Genomic DNA, 23,220 nt, shown 5'->3' on the forward strand with positions numbered 1-23,220 from the left:
ACCAACATCCAATTACATGCACAGCGGAAACATATCAATAATACAAAACCAATACAATAACACTTCTATCCATTCTATCCAGCAACCTAACATATCTCTATCCAAGGTTCCATCCTAAACAATATAAGAAAGACCAACAACACACAAACGAGACTCTAGTTCATCCTCCTCCTCATCGCCATGATTCCACGTCACATACCTGCACACCACAAACAACAATTGAGATGCGTAAGTATTATCATAAATACTTAGTGAGGCCGTCCTCCCATCTACTGGGTTATACACACAAGCATATGAGACCCTCAAGTTTAAGCAAAACAAACAACACACAACAATACATCAAACCAGGAAAACAAGTCTCGACTGAGACCAGTGTCGACCGATGCCTCACGGTGTCGATCGATGCTACAAACAATGGTGTCGACCGATGCTGAACAGTGTCGACCGATGCCACTCCAAATGGTGTCGACCGATGCTTCATAGTGTCGATCGATGCCTCCTCTGCAGACACGATCTGCGCGAAACCGAACATCGAACTCTCCTTCCCAATCATCTCGAATCCGTCTCAAACTCACCCAATTACCTCAGAAATCACTGGGAATCACAAGAACAACGAACCCAAGCAACAAAACAACACAAACAGCAAAGAAAAACACACAAACAAGAGAGATCTCATGCTTAGATCAACCATGGTCAAGCACTCACCTCAAGAACAGGAAGATTGGATTGAGAAACGTGGAAAACAACACCTCCAGAAGCTCCCCCTTCGTTTCCAGCAACAGCTAACCCTCCTACAGCCTCAGATCTCTCCAAAAACCCCAAGAACAAACCCAGAAAGTCACAGAAACGTTTTCTCTCTTTTCTCTCTTTCTCTTTCTCTCAAAAGCGGCGACTACCAACAAAATAACACGACCTAGGGTCGTTTCCCCCTTTTACACACGATTTAGGGATTTTAATTGAACCAAACCGAACCAATCGACAATTAAATCAAACCCGACCAAACCGGAAAAACATGGTGTCGATCGATGCCACCAAGGGTGTCGATCGACATCCACACCAAATTTACAAAAATTGGTTCGCGGATGTTACAGTCAGAAATTTTTTGTGGCAGAAATTTTTTGTTTTTCATTTTATTGATTAAGTTAATTTTCATTTAAGGGTAAAATGGTTATTAAAAAATAAAGGTTGGCAAAAATAAAAATGGAAAAAAAAGGGAGTATTTTTGGGTATTTCTAATAAATTCCCAAAAAAAACTTTAAGAAAATGATTTGATAAAAAATCGTACATAGTTTACATATACTTTAAGAAAATAAGTTAGTTTGATAGTAGTTAATAATATATTATTAATGATTTCAAAAGAAAAAAAAAACTATTGTATGAGGATAAAATATATATGAGGCGTTATCAAAAAATAGTTATTGGAAAACTATAGATACGATAGTTTATATCCAACATGCAACGTCGTCAGTTTCTTATTTATAATGACGTACGTTTTCTTTCATTCTGAATAAACTCGGAGCATTAATAGAAAATGTGGAGACTGAGAATTGGTGCTAAGGCTAGAGATGATACTCACTTGTTCACCACCAACAACTATGTTGGAAGGCAGATTTGGGAGTTTGATGCCAACGCTGGCTCTCCGGAGGAACTTGCAGAAGTGGAGGAGGCTCGTCTGAATTTCTCCAACAACAGGTCACGTTTCAAGGCTAGTGCCGATCTCCTTTGGCGGATGCAGGTGAAAATTTCAGTGAAAAACACATTACAATTTGGTCTCTATCTCAAAACAAAAAAAAAATTGATTTATTATTCTTTTTGTGGAGTTTACAGTTTCTTAGGGAGAAGAAGTTTGAGCAGAAGATTCCCCGAGTTATCGTAGAGGATGCCGAGAAAATAACGTATGAAGATGCAAAGACAGCATTAAGAAGAGGGTTACTCTATTTCACGGCCTTGCAGGCTGATGATGGACATTGGCCTGCTGAAAACGCTGGCTCAATGTTCTTCAATGCCCCTTTCGTGAGTTACTCATTTATAAATTAAACAGCTAGTTTCAAAATAATCGATTTTATACAATGATTAAAAAAAAAACAAATCATGTTGCATATATAGGTGATGTGTTTGTACATCACTGGACATCTTGAGAAAATCTTCACACCCGAGCATCGTATAGAGTTACTTCGTTACCTGTACAACCATCAGGTACAGCTATTTATATATCTTGCGCGCGCACACACAAATATATTTATCAAATACAAAAAAAAAAACTTAAAGCAAAACTGATTGGTACGTACGTAGAACGAAGATGGTGGGTGGGGATTACACGTAGAAAGCCCAAGTAATATGTTTTGCACGGTCATCAACTATATTTGTTTACGAATCATGGGAGTAGAAGTCGGTCATGACGATCAAGAAAATGCTCTCGCAAGGGCTCTCAAGTGGATCCTCAACCATGGCGGTGCTACCTATACGCCCTTGATCGGAAAAGCTTGGCTTTCCGTATGTGACTACTTTCCCATTTCTAATATATATATTATTTTAGGAGTGTTCTTCATTGAAAGTGATATATAAATATGTGGGCTAATCCAAATATTGCTAATTGGTATATCTTCCATTGGGAATTTGATCAGGTTCTTGGCGTGTATGATTGGTCTGGATGCAAACCTATACCTCCTGAGTTCTGGTGTCTTCCTTCTTCTTTTCCTGTTAATGGAGGTTTGAATATTATGGACTGCTTATAATTAATACTGTGGGCTTGGTTTTAGGATTTTAGCTTCATTTTCTTATATCTATATAAAAATATATATCAATGACAGGGACTTTATGGATTTACTTACGGGATATATTCATGGGGCTGTCATACTTGTATGGTAAAAAATTTGTCGCTACCCCAACCCCTCTGATTCTCCAGCTCCGAGAAGAGCTTTATCCGGAGCCTTACGCAAAAATCAATTGGAGGCAAGCACGAAACCGATGTGCAAAGGTAAATTAAGTTATATAATACACATATATATATATATATATATATATTTTTTTTTTTTGAAGTAAGTATGTTTATAAATAAAAAATGTATTAAAGCAAAGATATTTTTTTATCATGCAGGAAGATCTTTACTATCCACAGTCATTTTTACAAGATTTGTTTTGGAAAAGTGTTCACATATTCTCAGAGAATATCTTAAACCGATGGCCTTTCAACAATCTCATAAGACAAAGAGCTCTTCGAACCACTATGAAACTCGTTCACTATCATGATGAAGCCACCAGATACATTACAGGTGGATCTGTGCCGAAGGTAATTGTTGAGCAAGATGATAAGCAGAGAACATATATATGTTTTGGATTATTCCTTTTCATATTTTTGTATTTCCGTGTATAGGCCTTTCATATGCTTGCATGTTGGGTAGAAGACCCATCAAGTGATTATTTTAAGAAACATCTTGCTCGAGTCCCTGATTTCATTTGGATTGGCGAGGATGGCCTTAAGATTCAGGTTGGTTCTTCTTGATTCTGACTATGAATTATGTATAAGCTCTAAAATCACATCGAACGTATAGCACTAAAACGTTGCATTAACATATGTACACCTCTTCTCTATATATATAGTCTTTTGGTAGCCAACTGTGGGATACAGCCTTGTCACTACATGTCTTGATAGACAATGTCGATGATGATGATGTTGATAAAGAGATTAGGTCAACGCTCCTTAAAGGATATGATTACTTGAAGAAATCTCAAGTTACAGAGAACCCTCCAGGTGATTACGTGAAAATGTTTCGTCACATGGCGAAAGGTGGATGGACGTTTTCGGACCAAGATCAAGGATGGCCAGTTTCAGACTGTACTGCTGAGAGTTTAGAGGTAACAATAATTAATACACCGACTTTTTTTTTAATTAGTCAATAGTCTCCTGCCTAAACAATGTGTTGGTCAAATTATTGTCTAGTGCTGTCTTTTCTTTGAGAACATGCCGTCAGAGTTTATTGGCAAGAAAATGGATGTGGAGAAACTCTACGACGCAGTTGATTTCCTTATCTATTTGCAGGTATATCGATTAAGAAACCAATGATTGTCATGTTACCAATGTTAGTATAAAAGTATTACTAGTGGAGCATAACAGTAGCATTTAAATTGATAACTGTAGTCTACAATAGATTGAGTTGACTAGTGAAATTCAAGATCGATGTACCTGGGAATGAGGGAATTCTAATAAATGCCTGATTTAAAAGTATTATCTAATTACTTAATGAATTTATTATTATTTAATCATGAAAACTAAAATTAAATTTGTATTCACTATATAGAATATTAATGATATAATGGATATGGGTAATAATTCGATAAATAAAACAGTTTTAGTGTAAATTATTCATATCACTCCAACAACGTAAGTACGTACGTAAGTATGCATCAGCTTATTAATATATTTTATTTTGACAGCAAACATTATGTTTTTTTGTAAAGTTTCATATATGAGATGTTTTGTACGAAACTATTTTTATAGAGTGATAACGGAGGTATAACAGCATGGCAACCAGCGGACGGGAAAACATGGTTAGAGGTAATGTATATATGTGTTTTTGGCCAATTTTTTTCAATGAGGTTACAATTTTAAATGACTCCAATAAAATGCAGTGGCTTAGTCCAGTGGAGTTTATTGAAGACGCGGTCGTTGAGCATGAGTAAGATATATTCATCGACCCTTTATTTCTTTGATCTAATGTATGTTTGAAAAATAAAAAAAAAGCTTACATTGTGGGATGTCATCTCTATCTTTAGGTATGTGGAATGTACGGGGTCAGCAATTGTTGCGTTGGCTCAGTTCACTAAACAGTTTCCGGGGTATAAAAAAGAAGAGGTTAAACGTTTTATAACAAAAGGTGTGAAGTACATTGAAGACTTTCAAATGGTGGATGGTTCATGGTACGGAAACTGGGGAGTGTGTTTTATCTATGGAACCTTCTTTGCGGTAAGAGGTCTTGTGGCTGCAGGGAAGTGTTACAATAACTGTGAGGCGATTCGTAGAGCAGTTCGTTTCATTCTCGACACACAAAACCCCGAGGGTGGTTGGGGAGAGAGCTATATATCTTGTCCAAGCAAGAAATATATTCCTTTGACAGGAAACAGGACAAATGTGGTGAATACAGGACAAGCACTTATGGTTCTAATTGTGGGTAATCAAATGGAAAGAGATCCTTTGCCGGTTCATCGTGCTGCCAAAGTGTTGATCAATTCACAATTGGATAACGGCGATTTCCCACAACAGGTGAATACAATCCCATTTCTTTTTTCAATTCACTCTAAATAAAACTTATAAAAAATATAATAATTTTTTTTTTGTTTAATTTTAACTTTGTTTTTTTCTAAATTTTCAGGAAATAATGGGAGTGTTCAAGATGAATGTGATGCTCCATTTTCCAACCTATAGGAACATGTTCACTCTTTGGGCTCTCACACATTACACGCATGCTCTGCGAGGGCTCTGAAACAACTCGAACCAAGAATATTAATAGGCTGGTTTTCATAATATATATTCAGATAAAAGTATTGGGAAAATGTAACTAAACACAACCGTGTATGAATAAAATCGAGACTGTATTTAAATCTAATACCAGTGTTGTAGAATATCGTTTATTCAACACAACCTCCGATAATCTCTATGTCTTATGATCACTACTCTAATCATATATACTCCTAACATGCATCACAAAGAAAGCATGAAAAAAAAATTACCTAGTGAGGTAAATCATTCCTACTCACATGCTGTCACAATTTATAATCACCCAATTACTCAAAACAATAATTTACATTAATCATACAGCTTCATGCTCATACACATAATAGAAAATATTTATATTCTCATAACTTGCTCGACATTCTCTAACATGCCCATGAGTCTTTATCTATCCTTCTTCATGGCCACACAACCCTTGAGCTTGGTCAACATGACTCTCCAGTCCACTGTTTGGACACATTCTATTATTTCGAACATCAGGTCCAATAAAATATATCAAGGCACGGGGATTGTCCTATGCATGAAGCTACTAAGGTGAAGCCAACATATTACCAGGTCTTTGTGCTTCTTCCGTAGTAGTCAAGGTAGCTACACAGCGGCAAGTCACAACATTTTATCGACTAAGGCGAAGTACATCTTATCCAAAATTGATGTATTCTAAGTGGGTTACGGCGTTTTATAAAACATGTGAGTATTCATGTTCTTTAACTCTTTTTTTTTCTTGCGAACAAGTTTAGATCTAAGTTCAGCTTAGACTTCATCTAGGAAGGTTGGTCCTATGTAAATAGTTAAATAACAGCATTCAAGTTTGCTTTGGGTCCATCTGAAAAGGTAGTGAAATATACCGCTTTTAATGTCAATGGCATCAAATTCCGGACAACTGACAGAGATGCTGACCTAAGAACTCAAAATAATAGTGGTTTTTGTGGCTGCTGAGACTATGAGTTATGCTAGTTCTCGTGATCCTAACCCAATAACAGAAGCAGTACCATATTACGGAAAGCTGGTTGAAGTTATTGAGTTAAACTACTACGAGGTTTTTGAATATATCTCTCACACTAAGAAGGGTGACACACTATATATAAATCAACTGTACCATTTTTACCTTTTGTTTTTATTTGTGTTCTTGAAGTTAGATCAGATATGTATTTCCTGATAATTTACATTTATTTCTGTTACTTTGTTTTTTTTTTTTGCCAACAAAGTACAAGATCAGCTCAAATGAGCCAATTAGTAGGAAAATTGTTCATAAAGGTAATTGGATGCAATTCCATTCTAGCACGACGCGCCAGCTTGTCCGCACTACCATTCTGTGATCTGGGAATCTGAACTACTGAGAATGAGAGAAATTCCTCCTTATCTTCTTAAATTACGTCCAAATATGTCTTGAAAGCAGGCCACTCGGAAGGCGAAGACACCATCTTCACCAGGTCAGAAAAGTCTGTGAGAAAAATAACTTTCTCATTATCCGCTCCAATCATACATCGCATTGCCCAAATAAGAGCATCCACTTCGGCATGGAGAGGTGACAAGCTACGGCGAGAGTTAGATGCACCCATAGTGGGAGATTCTCCGTTAGGATAAATGCAATGCCAACCTCTGCCAATAAACTGATCAGTCGCCTTCCAAGATCCATCCACAAAGCAATGGTGACTGGTTCCATAATTATTAACCATGAGACTAATATCAACCGTAGAAGCAGAGAAAAGTCGCAAACCACCCTGAGGTGAAGAAACTAAAGAATCCTCCTGGGCCAAAGACCAGAGCTTTGCCTCCTTTTCCGCTATCTGTAAAATCCCTAAAGGGTTAGAATCCAAATTGCTAAATAATTTGTCATTTCTGGCCTTCCAGATATACCAAAGAATCCACGGGAATACTTCCACCGAAGGAATGTCCTGAAATCTCCAAAATAAGGAATCCATGTTTGTATAGACGTATTCGGCAGGAAAAAATCCCGAAGACGTCGGGAATGGTGACAGACCCCAAACTTGCCGAGCTGGAGGACAGAAAAAAAGAGCATGATTAATTGTCTCCTCCGTCCCTCCACAAATCTCACACTCCTCAGCACAACCCAATCCACGTCTCCGTAAATTAGTTGTTGTCGCCATACAGCCCGTAATTGCTTGCCACATAAAATGCCTAAGTTTTGGCGGGCACCGAACCTGCCAAACAAATGCCTGAAGAGGAGTAATGTTGGGACCGGAAATAGGGGAATCGGTTTCTGGTTTCTGGCGCAAGGCTTGATATCCAGATTTAACAGTGTATATACCGGATTTTGTCAAATGCCAACCCAAGCTATCCTGAGTGGTCCGAATACCAAGAGGTAAAGCAAAGATAAGGGCAACATCCTCCGGCTCGAAAGAAGCCGAAAGTAAAGCCAAATCCCAGGAGTGGGAGCTCCTGTCAATGAAAGTTTCAACTCTAAGCGTGGGATCAACTGGCGATCCTGAATGCAATGCTGATCTCGGGGGTTGAGCAGGGATCCAGGGGTCAGACCATACTAAAATGGAATCACTCGAACCTACCCGTTTAATGAGTCCTTTGTTTACCACAGAGCGAGCAGAAATCATACTCCGCCAACCATAAGATGTGAGTAGGATTTAATTGGATCAAATGGATCAGAATGCCTATAATATCGGCCTTTGAAAACCTTTGCAAATAAAGAGGCTAGAGCTGAAATTAACCGCCATAGTTTCTTAGCCAACAATGCGGTATTAAAATCATCCAGACACCGAAAACCCAATCGTCCCTCCATTTTATGAACACATAACCTGTCCCACGCGATCCAATGTAACCCTCGTGTTTCTCCGGAAGAGCTCCACCAGAAATTAGAGATCGCACTAGTAAGTTTCCGTGTAACTGTTTGTGGGAGTCGAAAACAGGACATAACAAAGGTAGGGACAGCAGTCGCTACCGATTTGATCATAACCTCTTTCCCCCCCCCCCCGAGACAGTAACCTGGCTGGCCAGCCACCAGCTCGTTTTTGCAACCGATCATGAACAAAAGAGAATATTTTAGTTTTCGACCCACCAAGACTTTCAGGGATACCCAAGTATGAACTTATACCACCTAAGGCGGTGATACCCAAGATGCCTTTTAATTCCTCACGCACACCCGCATCCACCAAATGTCCAAATTGAACCGAGGACTTTTGGAAGTTAATCCGCTGTCCAGAAATCCGTTCATACTGTCGTATAATCCCTAAAACAACCTCACATTGCTCCTTTGTGGCCCGGCAAAAAAATAGACTATCATCTGCAAACAATAAGTGCGAAATCGCCGGGCAAGCAGTGGACACCTTAATACCCGTTATAAGTTTAGACCGTTCCGCCTTTTGGAGGTTTGCAATGAGAACCTCGGTACAAAGAATAAACAGATATGGAGTTAGGAGATCTCCCTGACAAAGACCTCGAGAAGGAATTATGGATCCATGGGGTTGACCATTTAATAATACACTATACTGAACAGATGTCACACACCACATGATCCACGAGATCCATTTTCACAAAAACCAAACCTCCGCAATACATGATTTAAGAAAGACCATTCTACCCGATCATATGCCTTACTCATATCCGTTTTAATGGCCATAAACTTGCCCTTACAAGAGGGATTAGTACGGAGACCATGAAACATCTCCTGAGCAATCAAAATGTTATCCGTAATTAGCCGTCCTTCTATAAAAGCCGATTGCGTCTCAGAGATCAATGTTGGCAGAAACTTGCGCAGACGCTGACATAAGATCTTTGAGATGATCTTGTAACCAACATTGCACAAACTAATGGGCCTCCATTCAGTCATCCGAGTCGGTTTATCCACTTTTGGAATAAGACAAATGTTTGTCCTATTTAGACGTGTATCAAAAGAACCACCTTGAAAGAAAGAATCAACCAAAAGCTTTAAATCAGCCTTAACCGTATCCCATGCATGCTGATAAAAAAGGGCCGTCATACCATCTGGTCCAGGCGCTTTATCCGGGCGCATCATAAAAAGCACCTCTTTGATTTCCTGTTCTGTGACTGGTTGCGTCAGTGTCTCATTAATTTCACCCGTAATAGCCATGTTAATTTCACCCAGAGCATCCTCAATATCTGTAGGATATGAGGATGTAAAAATATCCTGAAAGTAAGATACCGCTATATCCTTGACCTTAGGCTCCTCTGTAATCCAATGTCCGGCTTCGTCCTGCAACCCAACAATGCGATTTTTAGCTCGTCTTTGTTTCGTTTGGGCATGGAAATAACTTGTATTTTGATCCCTAAAACGCATCCAACGGCTCCTACTTTTCTGATACCAGTAAATCTCTTCATCTCGATAAGCTTCCCGCAGCTTCCAGGTCAATTCCAAAATAACCTCAACAGACACAGATTCATCCGCCTGAGCGGTCGCTAAGTTAGACTTTATCTCCTCAATCGTTTCCCGACCATATGGGATCTGCAATTTCCGCCATCGAGAAATTGCCTGACGGCATTTAATAATTTTGTCCATTAAATTTCCAGTTACTCCCGTTTCCGGAGAGTCCCATCCCTCTGAAGTAGCTCCAAATAAACCCTCTTTATCAAGCCACCGTCTATCAAACCGGAAAACGTTCCTCCCTCGCCTATATTTATCTGCAAGAGAGGCTAATACCGGTTTATGGTCCGAAGCTATCATCGGTAAATATTCCGTTAAGAAATCACTGAACAAGTCATGAAGTTTCTCATTGGCTAGAGCTCGATCAAGACGACACCGTATTGGCTTCTTATCCCGCCAACCACGCCAAGACAAACTATCCCCAACCGCAGGAAACTCTAGTAAACCACAATGCCGAATCATTGTATTTTACCCATAAAGGAAGACGCATGGCGCAGCTTCCCTCCCCGTTTTTCATGGTTACCTTTTAATTCATTAAAATCTCCAATAAGAAACCACGGAGAGTCATGAGAAAGACCAATGCGGGTTAACTGTTCCCATACTATGTCGCGGTTCGTTGGGACCGGATCACCGTAAACAAAAGAAAAACAAACAATTTGTCCTTTATAGGTAAGTTCCACATCAATCAAACGATTTGATTCAAATAAAACAGAAACATCATAATTATTATTATAAAATAAGGCCAAACCGCCACTGCAACCAATAGGATCAACCGTTTTTAAATTTGAAAAACCAAAATGACCAACAAAAGGTTCCAAAACAGATAAAGGCTGTCTAATTTCAGATAAAAAAAAAGAAAATCAGGCCTATGCTTCCCCCATAAATCCGTAAGATAACCAATAGTTGCTTTATTCCCAAGCCCTTGACAGTTCCAGCTTAAAATCTTCATTTATCCGAAGTTGGTTTTGGTGGCTAAGACCCACCGGTTGGGCCCTTCTCCTGTTCCTGGTACTTCGGGTTGGTTCCATCTCCAACAGAGCAATCCTTTATATACACCCAGACTTTCCAAAGCCAAACAAGAATCCGATATCCCAAGGAGTGAAAACAAAAATGATAATTGATACACTCTCGAGGTGCAAAGACCAACGGAGAATCCGATATTGCCATAAAAACTGTCAAATGAGAAAACCAAATCTTTGACCTTCTCCACTGCGGATGATATAGCCGTGATTTCAGTCATAATCACCGGTGAAGGGAGATCGTACATACCAAACAAAACTCAAGAGAAAAGAAATCTGGAAGATTCCATCCCCAATCTCCATTGAAGCCAATCGTATCTCACTTCCCGGATTCTGCTTACTCAGAGATACCCCAAAAACCAAATTAAAACCATATTTCCGGCTATAAAAAACGATATCGTTACGATCGATTTCTTTCCTGACAGGAAGACAGCTCTCATTTCTTCGCCCAAGATATCCAATCCTCACCGAACTGAAACGGGAATATAGTATTTCTCTATTTCGAACCATACAACCACAACCAACAAAAGGGTGAGCCCATACAAAGCAATCAAATCTCCAAGAGAGAGAACTCCAAGATTCCACGATCCTACTCCTTAAAAACACTGGTCGAATCTCCCAGATCGGGCTCCAATCAATCAAATAGACCCAAGATGCCAAATGAAAACCATGTCGGATTCTCGTTATTGATCCTTCCTTATGAGGATCATCGAAATCCTTCCTGATAGACCAATCAAAACCAGAATCAAGAGAGAAACTCCCAAACCAAATCGCGACCAAAAACCAAGGAAAAACCGAGCAAGCTTCATCCGATACCATTCCAAAACCTAGATCCGCCATCGCCTCCATTATCACTTTTTGAGAGAATTTTATTATCGCTTTTTTTGGTTTTCTTTCTCGAATTGTTACTTTATTTAATATATTTGATATTAGAAGTTTAGAACAAATATATAATCGATAATGTGTACGTGAATGAAAACATATACGAACTAATTAAGATACATAAATAAAATACTCATTTAGAAAATTTCGAAAAAACCTAGTAGATGAAGTGATAAAAACGATTCCGAAGATTCCGAAGCTATTAAGATGTGTGTTTAACTTCCACGGAAGGTTTGTGCCATGGCTTTCTTTCTAGGGACTGGATAGTCCGGATTTCACATGTCTATAGGGAAGCTAATCGTCTAGCTGATGGGTTGGCCAACTATGCTTTTACTTTACCGTTTGGTTTGCATTAGTTAGATTTTGTTCCAAATGATGTAGCTTTGATTGTAGGGGATGATGCTCGAGGAACTGCGTTTCCTCGACACACCCGTTTGTAGTTTCTTTTCTTCTTCTTAATAATACTGGGGGACTCTGTTTCCCCCTCTCCTACCAAAAAAAAACTTACACAGAAGGTATTTTTTTTTTTTTTTGACAACAACATACAAGATTGACTCAAACAAGCCAATGCGAAAGGGAAATTGTTTACATAGGTAACTAAGCGCGGTGCTGAGCGAACTCGTCTCGCCAAATTATCCGCTTTACCATTCTGAGAACGAGGAACGTATTTCAATGAAAATGAAGCAAACTCCTCTTTGTCCGCCTGTATATCCTCCAGATAAGGCGTAAAAGCAGGCCACTCAGCGGGTAAAGACACCATCTTCACCAAATCTGGGCAGTCGGTAAGGAAAATGACAGATTGGTTATCTGCCCCAATTATACAACGCATTGCCCAAATGAGGGCTTCAAGCTCTGCATGAAGAGGCGATAAACTATGCTAATGATTCGCTGCACCCATAGTAGGGCCTTCCCCGGAAGGTGAAATGCAAAACCATCCTCGACCAAAATACCGATCCGTCTCTTTCCAAGAACCATCTATATAATACATATGACACAATGTAGACGTAGGAGCCTCGATCCGTCCTCCCCTAGAAACTAACGCAGGGTCAGAACCCAAGTCAGGGAACCCAAGAAAAAATGAAATCCATGTTTGTAAAAACCGACTCCATCGCGAAAGTTCCCATGGCTGTCGGAAACTGGGATAAGGCCCAAACCTGCACAGCTGGTGGACACTCGAAAAGAGTATGATTAATAGTCTCATCGTGATCCCCACAAACACCACACACAGCATCACAACTCAGCCCCCGTTTCCGTAAGCTAGCTGTGACCGCTACACAACCCGATAGTACCTGCCACATAAAGTGACGAAGCTTCGGCGGACAACGAACCTGCCACACATGCTTCTGCAAAGGGGTTATATACGGGCCAGGAATAGGCATTGTTGCCTCTGAAGTAATGGATTGAAGTACATGATACCCGGATTTTACTGAATATTTACCAGACTTGGTAAAATGCCAACCCAACAAATCCGGTTCATCCGGTTGTCGCAGCGGTAAGGCAGAAATGATAGCTGCATCTTCCGGTACAAATGTAGCCATCAGCTGAGCTAAATCTCAGGAATTAGAATTCCTGTCAATAAGATTTTGACCGTGAAGCAATGGATCAACAGGTGACCCTATGCCTAGTGTTGGTCTCGGGAGTTGAGCAGGAATCCAGGGGTCCTTCCATACTGAGATGGAGGCGCCAGATCCTACCCGTTTAATGAGTCCTTTATTAACCAGAGAGCGAGCAGAAATTAAACTCCGCCAGCCATAAGATGGAGAGTATGATTTGATTGGATCCAGAGGATCAGAATGCCTGTAATACCGGCCTTTAAACACACGTGCAAATAAAGAATCCGGTACAGTTATCAAACGCCAGAGCTGTTTTGCCAACAAGGCTGTATTATAATCATCCAAACACCAAAAACCCAAACCTTCTGCAGCCTTCCCACGGCATAACTTATCCCATGCCATCCAATGTAATCCACTGGATGTGCCAGAGGAACTCCACCAAAAATTAGAAATTGCACTAGTCAACTTCCTCGTGACCGTCTTTGGGATCCGGAAACATGACATTACAAAAGTTGGGACAGCTGTAGCAACTGACTTTATCATATCCTCCTTACCACCCTTTCATAAAAGTCGGGCTGGCCACCCACCCACCCGTGTTTGTAACCTGTCTTGAACAAAGGAGAAAATCTTCGTCTTTGCCCCACCCAAACTTTCCGGGATACCTAAATAGGAACCCATTCCACCCAAATTTGTAATCCCCAGACTCCCTTCAGCTCCTCACGAAGAGCTAGATCCACCGTATGACCAAATTGGACAGAAGATTTTTGGAAGTTGATTTGTTGGCCAGAAGCCCGCTCATACTTCTGAAGGATCCCTAAAACCACTTCACACTGCTCCCGAGTGGCCCGACAGAAAAAGACTATCATCCGCGAATAATAGATGGGAAATGGCAAGACTAGTTGTCGATACCTTGATACCTGTAATAAGCTTCATTTCTTCCACTTTCCGAAATTGTGCAATAAGCACCTCCGTACATAAAATAAAAAGATAAGGCGATAGAGGATCCCCCTTCCGCAACCCCCGATTAGAGATAATGGATCCATATGCCTGGCCATTAATCAGTACTTTATACTGGACCGACGTAACACAATACATAATCCAATGTATCCACCGTTCACAAAAACCAATCTTGCGCAATAAGAGTTGAATAAAAGACCATTCAACCCGGTCATAGGCCTTACTCATATCCGTCTTTATAGCCATATACTTCCCCTTACACGAAGGATTGGTACGAAGTCCATGGAACATCTCCTGAGCAATTAAGATATTATCCGAAATTAAACGTCCCTCCACGCCAACTGTGTCTCCGAGACTAGAGTTGGTAGAACTGTGCGTAATCTTTGACACAACACCTTAGAAATAATTTATATCCCACATTACATAGACTGATAGGTCGCAACTCAGCCATCCTGGTTGGTTTATCCACCTTCGGGATGAGGCAAATATTAGTCATGTTTAATCTGTTCTCAAAGGACCCCTCTTGGAAGAAGGAGTTGACCATTAGAACCAAATCTGCTTTAACCGTGTTCCCCGCCTTCTGGTAAAAGAGTGCGGTCATACCATCCGGACCTGGCGCCTTATCCGGGTGCATCATAAAAAAGCATTTTTGATCTCCTGTTCGGTAACCGCACTAGTCAAAAATTCATTTGTCTCTGACGAAATAGATGAGGGAACGTCACTCAATATTTCGTCAAACCCAGAAGGGTCCGAGGAGGCAAATAAATCTTGAAAATAGGAAACCGCAATAGTTTGAACCTCAGTCTCCTCCGTCACCCATGTATCATGCTGGTCATAAAGCCCAACAATCCGATTCCGAACCCTAAGCTGCTTTGTTTGTGCATAATACGATCTCCCTAGGATAGAAACTCTGATGAAGGCTGTAGACTGATGAATGATGATGAGACTCGATGGTGATGGTGCGGAAGTGGCCAATACGGTGGAGATGATGATGCGAGATCGTTAATATAGATGGATATGGCGATGATCGGATGATAGAACAATGATTCGATGGAGATAGATTGTTTAGGTGGTGATATGGATTGTAACAAGTGAAGAGTTTCTGAATCACAAAGTGTATAGAAACCCAGAAATCAAGAACGCATTCAAGAATTCAAATTGAGGAAAAAGTTTGACAATACTTGTTCATACAACTTCTTCGCTAAAGAGACAAGGAGGCGTGCTATTGGGTTTTATAATCAACCCTAGTCTCGACACTCCAAACAACAGGTAGTTCAAAATAAAACAACAAGACGTTTTAAGGAAATAAGAAAACAGCAAAACATCTAGGTGACCTGTAGTAGTACAGAAGTCACTTGTACTAGTACAGAAGTACATTATTCCCCATTGGTAATGACTTCTAGATAACTCGACGTAGTGATCCATTTGCCTCATTAAAAACCATGCTGAGAAAACCCATTGGGACAAAACTCAGCTATGGGAAAAAGAGTACAAACTTCACACCTAAGTTACCTAGTTATCATTACCGGGTGAAGTCTTCAAGGTGGATATGTGGAAGACTTGGATCTTTGGTAGGTTGAATGACCCGTCAACTATGAGTGCATGAGCTCCCTTGGCCATCTCCTTAGCTCTTGAACGAGTGATCCTTCCCACCACCTCCGCTTGCTCCGCAGCCTCTAGCTCCTTGCTTGCCACGATCATATCAGTGCATGAAAATAACTGGTATTATGATTGTAACGCCCGCGAACCAATTTGTGTATTTTTGGTGTGGGTGTCGATCGACACCCTTGGTGGCATCGGTCGACACCATGTTTTCCGGTTTGGTCGGGTTTGATTTAATTGCCGAATTGGTTCGGTTTGGTTTGATTTAAAACCCTAATCGTGTGAAAAAGGGGAAAAACGACCCTAGGTCGTATTATTTGTTGTACTCGCCGCTTTTGAGAGGAAAAGAAAGAGAGAAAAGAGAGAAAAACTTTTCTGGGATTTCTGGGCTTGTTCTTGGTGATTTTGGAGAGATCTGAGGCTGTAGGAGTGTTAGCTGTTGCTGGAATCGAAGGGGAAGCTTCTGGAGGTGTTGTTTTCCACGTTTCTCATTCCAAACTTCTTGTTCTTGAGGTGAGTGCTTGACCATGGTTGATCTAAGCATGAGATCTCCCTTGTTTTCTGTGATTCCTTGTTATTTGTGGTGTTTGCTTGCTTGGGTACATTGTATTTGTGATTTCTAGTTAATTCCGAGATGATTAGACGTGTTTGGAGTCGATTCTGTGTTGATTGGAATTGGAGTTCGTCGCTGAGTTTCGCGCAGATCGTGACTGCAGAAGAGGCATCGATCGATACCACTTTTGTGGAGCATCGATCGGCACCGTCTCGAGTAGCATCGATCGGCACCATCACGGCATCGGTCGACACCAGTTCCTGTAGCATCGGTCGACACCGATTGAGCATCGGTCGACACTAGTACCTGCCGAGTCTTATTTTCCTGGTTTGATATGTTGATTGTGTTATTGTTGTTTGTTGACTTGGGAGTCTCATATGCTTGTGTGTATAACCCAGTAGATGGGAGGACGGCCTCACTAAGTATTTATGATAATACTTACGCATCTCAATTGTTGTTTGTGATGTGCAGGTAAAGGCAAAGTGTGATCGTGGAATCAAGGCGATGATGAAGGGGTGTTCTAGAGACTTGATTGATTGTGGTCTAGCTGTTGTTAGGTTGCTAGATTAAGTCAAAGGAACATTGTAGGATGTTAGTTGTTGGTTATCTCTTTATTTGATTGATGTTATTGGTTATTGGATTTGAATGTTGGAATCCTTTTGGTTTAATGGAATTTGTTCTATTTGATTATCCGCGGTTATTGATTGATGTTAGGATGTTAGTGGGTATGGGACCACTAGTAAATTAAGGTATAAAAAAAAAAAAACGGGAAGGGTTGTTTCAATTTGGTATCAGAGCCCTTACGGTTCTAGGTCTAGGGTTCATTGTGCTTTTGCTGTTGATGTTTAGGATTACATGCTATAATTGATTGTGTGGTTGGCAATTGTGTGTGGCATGAAGTCCTAGAACATCCTCTTCGAGCCTGATTGTGATTCCACGGTGAGTTGTGTTTCTTGTGTATTAGAATTATTGTTTGCTTAGCCTTCTGTTCTTGGATGATACAGATGGTTAGGGGTGAGGATGCTGTTGGTCGCGGTCGTGGTCGTGGGCGTGGTCGTGGTCGTGGTCGGGGACGAGGTCAGGTTCCTGAGGCCAGTGTGAGTGTGACCCAGAGCATGGCCAGTGAGGAGGTGGCGGAGTCACAGGTTCATCCTAGTGTGTCTGGAGACCAGGCTGGTTTGGGTGACGGCAGGGCGGATGGGCCCGGTGTCGGTCACGGTGTTGCCCCGGGTGTGGGGGTTGCAGCGGGAGGTGCTCCAGGCAGGGAGGATGTCTTGATGGACTTGCTAGCTCAGGTAGCTCAGGCTTTGCAGCGACTTCCAGCAGTTGTGCCGCCAGTGGTTGGTGGGCAGGATCCGGTAGTGCCGCCCGTGGGTGGTGGACAGGTTCCAGTGGTGCAGCCTGCAGCGGGTTTGCAGGCAGGTGTGCAGCCGGGGGCCGAGGTAGTGGATGCTCAGTATGTTCGGATGATGGAGCAGCTGCAGCATGTGGGAGCAGGGTATTTCTCAGGAAGTACCGATCCGAGTGTAGCGGATGAGTGGAGAAAGCGGATGGAGGATATTTTCCTTTCGCTTAGGTGTCCCGACCGGTACAGGGTGGATCCGGCAGTGTTTTACTTGTGAGGAGATGCTCATGTGTGGTGGAGGTCGGTGACAGCACGGAGAGTGCAGAGGGGTATGTCTTGGGGAGATTTTGTGGGGGAGTTTAACTCCAAGTATTTTCCTCAGGAGGCTCTTGATCGTATGGAGGCACGGTTCTTGGGTCTGACTCAGGGGAACCGTACAGTGCGGGAGCTGGATGCAGAGTTCAGTCGGCTTGTAGGGTATGCAGGCAGGGCATGGGAGCCAGAGGCGGCTCAGGTGCGGAGGTTTTTGTTGGCTCTGCGGGATGATTTGAGGACTCGGTGTAGAGTGAGGAGTTATGCTACGAGAGCGGAGTTGGTTGAGGTTGCAGCTGGGATAGAGGATGACTTGAGGTCACAGGTGGTTGTGGTCGGTTCTTCAGTGCAGCCACAGCAGTCTCAGCCGTCTTCTGTTCCTAGCAAGGGCGGCAAGCCTGCGCAAGGGCAGAAGCGGAAGTTTGATGCTATGCAGAGGTCGAGGCACGGGGGTGCGAGATGCTTTGGGTGTGGTAGTAGGGACCACAAGATGACTAGCTGTCCACAGAGAGGTGAGCAGCGGGCAGTGACAGAGCAGCGGGCAGTGACGGAGCCGCGGACCGATACTCGAGTGTGTTACTACTGCAGAGAGACGGGGCATATCAAGCCTCGTTGTCCCAAGTTGCAGCAGAGGGCAGTAGCAGTGTTGCAGGCTGGAGCTCAGCCAGGGGTGCAGCAGGGTGTGCAGCACGGTGTGCAGCCGGTGGGTTGGATTGAGCCGACGACTCAGGTGTACTCGACCCAGGAGCCCGGTGGCACTAGTGGAGGAGCGATCACAGGTATAACTTCTCAGATTCGAACTTAGTCAATTCAATAGTTCAGATTATATTTGGTTTTGCTTGTGGTCAAGTGTTAGGTTCTCAACACATGGGATTTGTGTAGGGACCTTGTTGGTGGGCGGGTTTAAGTCCCATGTTATGTTTGATTCTGGAGCTTCTCATAGCTTCATTACTCCGGAGTGTGCCGTGAGTGCGGGGATCAGAGGGGATTCTGGAGAGCGTTCAGGAGTTGTCAGAGTTGCTGGAGGCAAGTTTCTGAGGGTTATTGGACGAGCTGGAGGAGTTGATATTCAGATCGCAGGAGAGTCGTGGCCAGCGGATTTGCTTATCAGTCCAGTGGAGTTGTATGACGTCATTCTTGGTATGGATTGGTTGCATCGGTATAAGGTGCATTTGGACTGCTATCGGGGTAGAGTGGAGTTTGAGCGTCCAGGAGGGAAGTTGGTTTTTCAGGGTATTAGACCGACTTCGGGGAGTCTCGTGATCTCAGCCGTTCAGGCAGGGAAGATGATCGAGAAGGGCCGTGAGGCCTATTTGGTTACTATATCTATGCCAGAGTCAGTGGGGAAGTCTACGGTTAGCGGTATTCCGGTTGTGGAGGACTTTGAGGATGTGTTCCAGTCATTGCAGGGATTACCACCATCTCGGTCGGATCCTTTTACTATTGAGCTGGAACCGGGGATGATGCCGTTATCCAAGGCTCCTTACAGGATGGCTCCAGCAGAGATGGCAGAGCTGAAGAAGCAGCTGGAGGATTTGCTGGGCAAGGGTTTTATCCGTCCTAGTTGTTCACCGTGGGGAGCTCCGGTGTTGTTTGTTAAGAAGAAGGATGGGAGTTTTCGGTTGTGTATTGACTACCGGGGTTTGAACCGAGTTACTGTGAAGAACAAGTACCCTCTCCCGAGGATTGATGAGTTGTTGGATTAGTTGAGGGGTGCTACTTGGTTCTCCAAGATCGACTTGGCTTCAGGTTATCATCAGATCCCTATTCATGAGGCAGATGTGAGGAAGACAGCCTTCAGGACGAGATATGGGCACTATGAGTTTGTGGTGATGCCGTTTGGGTTGACAAACGCGCCAGCTGCGTTTATGAGATTGATGAACAGCGTGTTCCAGGAGTTTCTGGACGTGTCAGTCATCATTTTCATCGACGACATCCTGGTATATTCTAAGAGTCCTGAGGAGCATGCAGTACATCTGAGAGCAAGGTTGGAGAAGCTGCGGGAGCAGAAGTTGTTTGCTAAGCTGAGTAAGTGCAGTTTCTGGCAGCGTGAGATGGGGTTCTTGGGTCATATTGTTTCAGCTGAGGGAGTTTCAGTGGATCCAGAGAAGATTCAGTCCATCAGGGAGTGGCCGAGGCCGCAGAGTGCAACTGAGATTCGGAGTTTCCTGGGGTTAGCAGGTTACTACAGGAGGTTTGTTCGAGGTTTTGCGAGTATGGCTCAGCCGATGACTAAGCTTACAGGGAAGGATGTCCCGTTTGTGTGGTCACCAGAGTGTGAGGCAAGTTTTGCAAGTCTCAAGCAGATGTTGACTACCACGCCGGTGTTAGCATTGCCTGAGCAGGACGAGCCTTATGTTGTGTATACAGATGCTTCTAGAGTGGGGTTGGGTTGTGTACTTATGCAGCAGGGGAAGGTTATAGCTTATGCTTCGCGGCAGTTGCGGAAGCATGAAGCTAATTACCCTACTCATGATTTGGAGATGGCAGCAGTGATCTTTGCTCTTAAGATTTGGAGATCCTATCTGTATGGTGGGAAGGTACAGGTATTTACAGATCACAAGAGTCTGAAGTATATCTTTACTCAGCCTGAGCTGAATTTGAGGCAGAGGCGTTGGATGGAGTTAGTAGCAGACTATGATTTGGACATAGCTTACCATCCTGGTAAAGCTAATCTGGTTGCAGATGCCTTGAGTCGGAAGCGGGTGGCTTCGGCTCAGGAGCAGGATATGGAGGTGTTGGTAGGTGAGATTAGTGCATTGAGTTTGTGTGCTATCTCACAAGAACCTTTGGGTTTGGAGGCAGTTGATAGAACAGATTTGTTGAGCAGAGTGAGGTTAGCTCAGGAGAGTGATGAGGGGTTGGTGAATGCCTCTAAGGCTGCGGGTGCAGAGTATCAGGTTTCTGCTAATGGTACTATCCTTGTGCATGGTCGGATCTGTGTGCCCAAGGGTGAGGATTTGAGGCAGGAGATACTGAGAGAGGCTCATTCGAGCAAGTTCTCTATTCATCCAGGGGCGACCAAGATGTACCGTGATCTCAAGCGGTATTATCACTGGGTCGGGATGAAGAAGGACGTAGCTGACTGGGTGGCGAAGTGTGATACTTGCCAGCTGGTGAAGGCGGAGCATCAGGTTCCTGGTGGTTTGTTACAGAGTTTACCCATTCCAGAGTGGAAGTGAGATTTGATCATGATGGACTTCGTGGTAGGTTTACCTGTGTCGAGGACATTTGATGCTATTTGGGTCATTGTGGACCGTTTGACTAAGTCTGCACATTTTCTGGCCATCAAGAAAACTGATGGAGCAGCGGTTTTGGCCAAGAAGTATGTGAGGGAGATAGTCAGATTGCATGGTGTACCTGCTAGTATTGTGTCTGATAGAGATTCCAAGTTCACTTCGGTGTTCTGGAGGGCGTTTCAGGCAGAGATGGGCACGAAAGTGCATATGAGTACAGCCTACCATCCACAGACGGACGGTCAGTCAGAGAGGACGATCCAGATTTTGGAGGATTTATTGAGGATGTGTGTGCTGGATTGGGGTGGTCATTGGGCAGATCACTTGAGTTTGGTGGAGTTTGCTTATAACAACAGCTACCAGGCTAGTATTGGGATGGCTCCTTATGAGGCCCTGTATGGGAGGCCGTGTCGTACACCTTTATGTTGGACTCAGGTGGGGGAGAGGAGCATATTTGGTGCAGATTTTGTTCAGGAGACCTCGGAGAAGATTCGGGTTTTGAGGCTGAACATGAAGGAGGCTCAGGATCGGCAGAAGAGCTATGCTGATAATAGGAGAAAGGATCTTGAGTTTCAGGTTGGTGATAGAGTGTACCTCAAGATGGCCATGTTGCGGGGTCCGAACAGGTCTTTGACAGAGACTAAGTTGAGTCCGAGGTACATGGGTCCGTTCAGAGTGGTTGAGCGGGTGGGACCAGTGGCATATAGGCTGGAGTTGCCTGAGGTTATGCGTGCGTTCCACAAGGTATTTCATGTGTCGATGCTGAGGAAGTGTCTTCACGAGGGTGATCAGTTGTTGGCTAAGATTCCTGAGGATCTTCAGCCTAACATGACTTTGGAGGCGAGACCAGTGAGGGTGCTCGAGAGGAGAGTCAAGGAACTTCGGAAGAAGAAGATTCCTTTGATGAGAGTCCTGTGGGACTGTGACGGAGTAGAGGAGCAGACTTGGGAGCCCGAGGCGAGGATGAAGGCAAGGTTTAAGAAGTGGTTTGAGAAGCAGACCGCTTGAGCTTGTCTAGCCGGGTCCGAGTTGTAGTCCGTGGCTGGAGCGGGTACGGAGTATTCCAGCCCATCTCTCTTGATATTTGGTCGCTTAGGGGTGGTTGGTTGTGCGACTAAGTATCAAGATGAGGTGGTGCTCGGGATGCGGGTTGATGGCTCCAGTTGTTGTATTTTTGTTTCCTGATGTATTTTCGTTGAGTTGTAACGATTATGACATTTTGAGATTAATAAGATGAGTATTTTTCTTTATGTTTGACTGTTGTTGTCATGGGAAAAGAGAAATAGCTCGGGTTTCTATTTTTGGAAAGTTTCCATAAATAGAAAGTTTCCACAAGAGGAAGGTTTCCATAAATAGGAAGTTTCTAAAATGGGAATGTTTTGTGGAAAAGTGAGGTAGATCTAGCCAGGAGATACTCGTTGGCATCAGTGTTTGTTTTTGCTCTAGGCCGTGTGGGCCCAACTCACGTGATACCGATAGCTCGATGGACTTTGTGGCCAGAGAGTGGGAGTGGTATGTTGCTTCGGATGACGATCCGAGAGCGCGCTTGCGGGTGACGACCCAAGAGCGGGATATGTGAGGCTCCCTGGATACCGTAGCTGTGAGCCGAGGCTCGGCAGTGAGCCGGTATGTCTCGAGGGTTGCGACCCGAGAGCGGGGGGAGTGTGTGTGGGTGACTTCCTGGATGCCGTAGCTTAAGGCGGTTGGCCTGATAGCGAGCCGGCATGATTCGTTGGTTGCGACCACGGACGGGGGAAGCACTGAGTTGTGAGCAGATAGTGTTATGATGCGAGTATATTGGCTAGAGGGAGACCTCGAGGGTCAGTCGGAGGTGTGCGGGCTGTTGCGACAGTGGCACGGGAAACCTTGACTGATGGTGTTTAGTCCGGTCTGGGGACG

General features: G+C 43.2%; 1 protein-coding gene across 1 annotated transcript; it reads left to right on the forward strand.

Annotated features, from left to right (window-relative positions):
* Positions 1 to 1,505: 1,505 nt before the first annotated feature.
* On the forward strand, positions 1,506 to 5,599 carry LOC104732114 (baruol synthase). Its single transcript, XM_087478657.1, has 14 exons — positions 1,506 to 1,735; positions 1,828 to 2,013; positions 2,107 to 2,196; positions 2,293 to 2,493; positions 2,625 to 2,709; positions 2,811 to 2,977; positions 3,097 to 3,288; positions 3,373 to 3,486; positions 3,600 to 3,854; positions 3,940 to 4,038; positions 4,498 to 4,554; positions 4,629 to 4,675; positions 4,773 to 5,259; positions 5,369 to 5,599. The coding sequence occupies exons 1-14, from the start codon at positions 1,532 to 1,534 to the stop codon at positions 5,477 to 5,479; spliced, it is 2,295 nt and encodes a 764-aa protein (XP_087334783.1). The 5' UTR covers positions 1,506 to 1,531; the 3' UTR covers positions 5,480 to 5,599.
* Positions 5,600 to 23,220: the final 17,621 nt, after the last annotated feature.

The sequence above is a fragment of the Camelina sativa genome, chromosome 12 (assembly GCF_030686135.1).
Source record: "Camelina sativa cultivar CO46 ecotype springtype chromosome 12, ASM3068613v1".
NCBI classification, from domain to species: Eukaryota; Viridiplantae; Streptophyta; class Magnoliopsida; order Brassicales; family Brassicaceae; genus Camelina; species Camelina sativa.